Below are 2,276 nucleotides of genomic sequence, written 5' to 3'. Positions count from 1 at the left end.
CTCTTTCCTTGTTTACCATTTCTCAGGCAGCCAGAGGAGATCAAGCTGTTCACAAGCTCAGCCATGTGCAGAGACGCTAGCCGTGCCCTCCAAGAGGCAGTGAGCAGCCCTGTGCTGGAGGTGGCTGCTGAGGCAGTGAAGGCCACTTCGGCCTTTCTGAGGTGAGAGACCCAGGCAGGCTGAACTTTCCACCTCTGCGTATACCTGAGGGCTGGGTCAAGGCCAAGGAAACTTGCAGAGGCTACTTGTCAGAGAAATTTTCTTGAATTCTTTTCTTTCCAATACTTTATTTACTCTGTTCTCTCTGGAACTGCCATTCAGATGTTGGACATTCTGGATTGCTCATCTAATTTGTAAAAATTTTCTGACAGTTTTTCATCTTTTTTTTCGTCATGTACTAGGTTCTGGGAGATTTTCTTGACTTTATCCTTCAACCCTTATTTATTTCTGCTTTCATATTTTTAATATGGAAAAATGCTTTCCATTTCTCTGCATTTTTAAACAGCACTTTATTGTTTTATTTCATGGATGTAATTTTTTTCTCAGTCTTTTGTTTTAATCTAGACTTTTCCCCCACTTCCTTTCTACTAATTAATTGTTCCTTCTACCTAAAATACTCTTACCTTAAATCTTTGCATGACTGGTTTCTTATCATCATCCAGGTCTCATTCAGAGCATCCTTCCCCTAACTGAGCCATTAGGCTGTTACAGCACCTACCAAACACTTGATAGTTCTTGTTTATTCATTTGTTTTTTGTCCCCTCACCTCCCGCCCCACCCCACTATAATGTAATCTCCAAGAGATCAGGGACTGTCATTTTTTTCACTGCTATATGCCTTGCTGCTACTAGATAGTCGTGCATGATGTTAAAATGGACAGACTAAGAGACCCTAGGGGCAAGATGGGAAATTATTCTTTAGCAAGATGCTTGATATTTTGGAAATGGAGGAATAATGGAGGAAACCTAGATTTATTTATATAGTAACTTATTTTGTTTCTATGTTTTCACTTAAAAAAAATCTAAGTAATATATTAAAAAAATAAATGCAGAAGATTTCTAGTGAAATGGAACAATCCCTGTCCCCACTTCCTAAAGGCAACTAATTTTAACTCATTTTTGGTTTTAGTTCTGGTGATTATATCTCTAAGTGTAAACGATATTCTCATAATGCTGTTTACTTTTTGTCAATTTAAGACATTTACTGATTTGCCAGTAAGAAAGACAAAGATTTAGTTCACATTTTGTTGTCTTCTCTACATTTCCTTGGTACTTTTGCTAGTTAATTTCTCATGTCTTCAAACCTTTGAATAATACACTTAAAACTTGTGTTTCTTGTTCCCTTAACTTGAAGCAATATCTCTTGACTCCCCACTTGGTTAGCTGAGTTTATTAGCACCCCAACTCTTCCTTTCTTTTCTCAACCTTCTACTTCTCAGTGTTAGTCAGCTGTGCTTTTAATTTTACATTGTAAAGGTTGTTAATATTTATAGTCTCTTTTTTTATACTCTCTTTTTAAACCGTATTTGTCTCCATGATGTGACTCTAGGTTGGTTCTAAAAATTGAAACAAAAAATAACATTTACATTACAATGACTTCTGTCTGACTCTTTTCCCCCTTTATCCTTTCCTGGATTTGAATCTCTAAATCTGGAGCATGAATTCCAGTGAGGGCGAGATGAATACAGGGTAACAAAGGCATAGAGCAAGAACAGTCAATCAGAGGTGCCCCTGCAGAGCTGGAACTCTTCCAGGAGGTCATTGTTATAGGAGCCAGTAGCACCTTTCAGGCAGGAGAGGGTATTTGAGCTGTATTATGAGGGATGAGAGATTTAGATTTGTGGAAGGACCAGGATTAGCTAAAACATGTTAATGGGAAAGTTTAGGGATTACTGAGGGTATCGTAGCCAGTCTGGTCAGCAGATTGTGTGAAGAGGAGGAGTACATGAAGAAACTGGAAAGCTGGTTGGGTCAAAATTGTGGGGAGTGATGAGTGGGAGGCTGGTTATTAATCCTTAGACTATTAGACTGGTTATTAATCCTTAGACTATTTACTTTTGACTTTGATTTCCCAGAATGTTTACTGAGGTGGTCCCTCTGAAGTGGGGCCGTTCAGAGAGCCTCTGGGAAGCACAAATGGAACGAAGGGCGAAGAATGAGAATTGTTGAAAAGAATTTAAAGATGATGGAACCAGGACTTAACAATGAGTGTAGGATAGAAACTTAGAGCTTCCAGAAATGAAGAAGGAAGGGAGAAATCAAGCCTTAACTATATAC

At 38.5% G+C, this 2,276-nt stretch overlaps 1 protein-coding gene across 1 annotated transcript in view; it reads left to right on the top strand.

Annotated features, from left to right (window-relative positions):
* MEI1 (meiotic double-stranded break formation protein 1) overlaps positions 1–2,276 on the top strand; it is a 60,961-nt gene that overhangs the window by 15,117 nt on the left and 43,568 nt on the right. The window contains exon 11 of the mRNA XM_006917371.2: positions 27–161. Coding sequence (XP_006917433.1) covers positions 27–161 — 135 coding nt within the window. The remainder of the gene's footprint in view (positions 1–26; positions 162–2,276) is intronic.

Source organism: Pteropus alecto, unplaced genomic scaffold (assembly GCF_000325575.1).
Source record: "Pteropus alecto unplaced genomic scaffold, ASM32557v1 scaffold157, whole genome shotgun sequence".
Lineage (NCBI taxonomy): Eukaryota > Metazoa > Chordata > Mammalia > Chiroptera > Pteropodidae > Pteropus > Pteropus alecto.
Note: the sequence above shows the minus strand (reverse complement) of the source record. Positions and strands in the feature narration are given on the sequence as shown.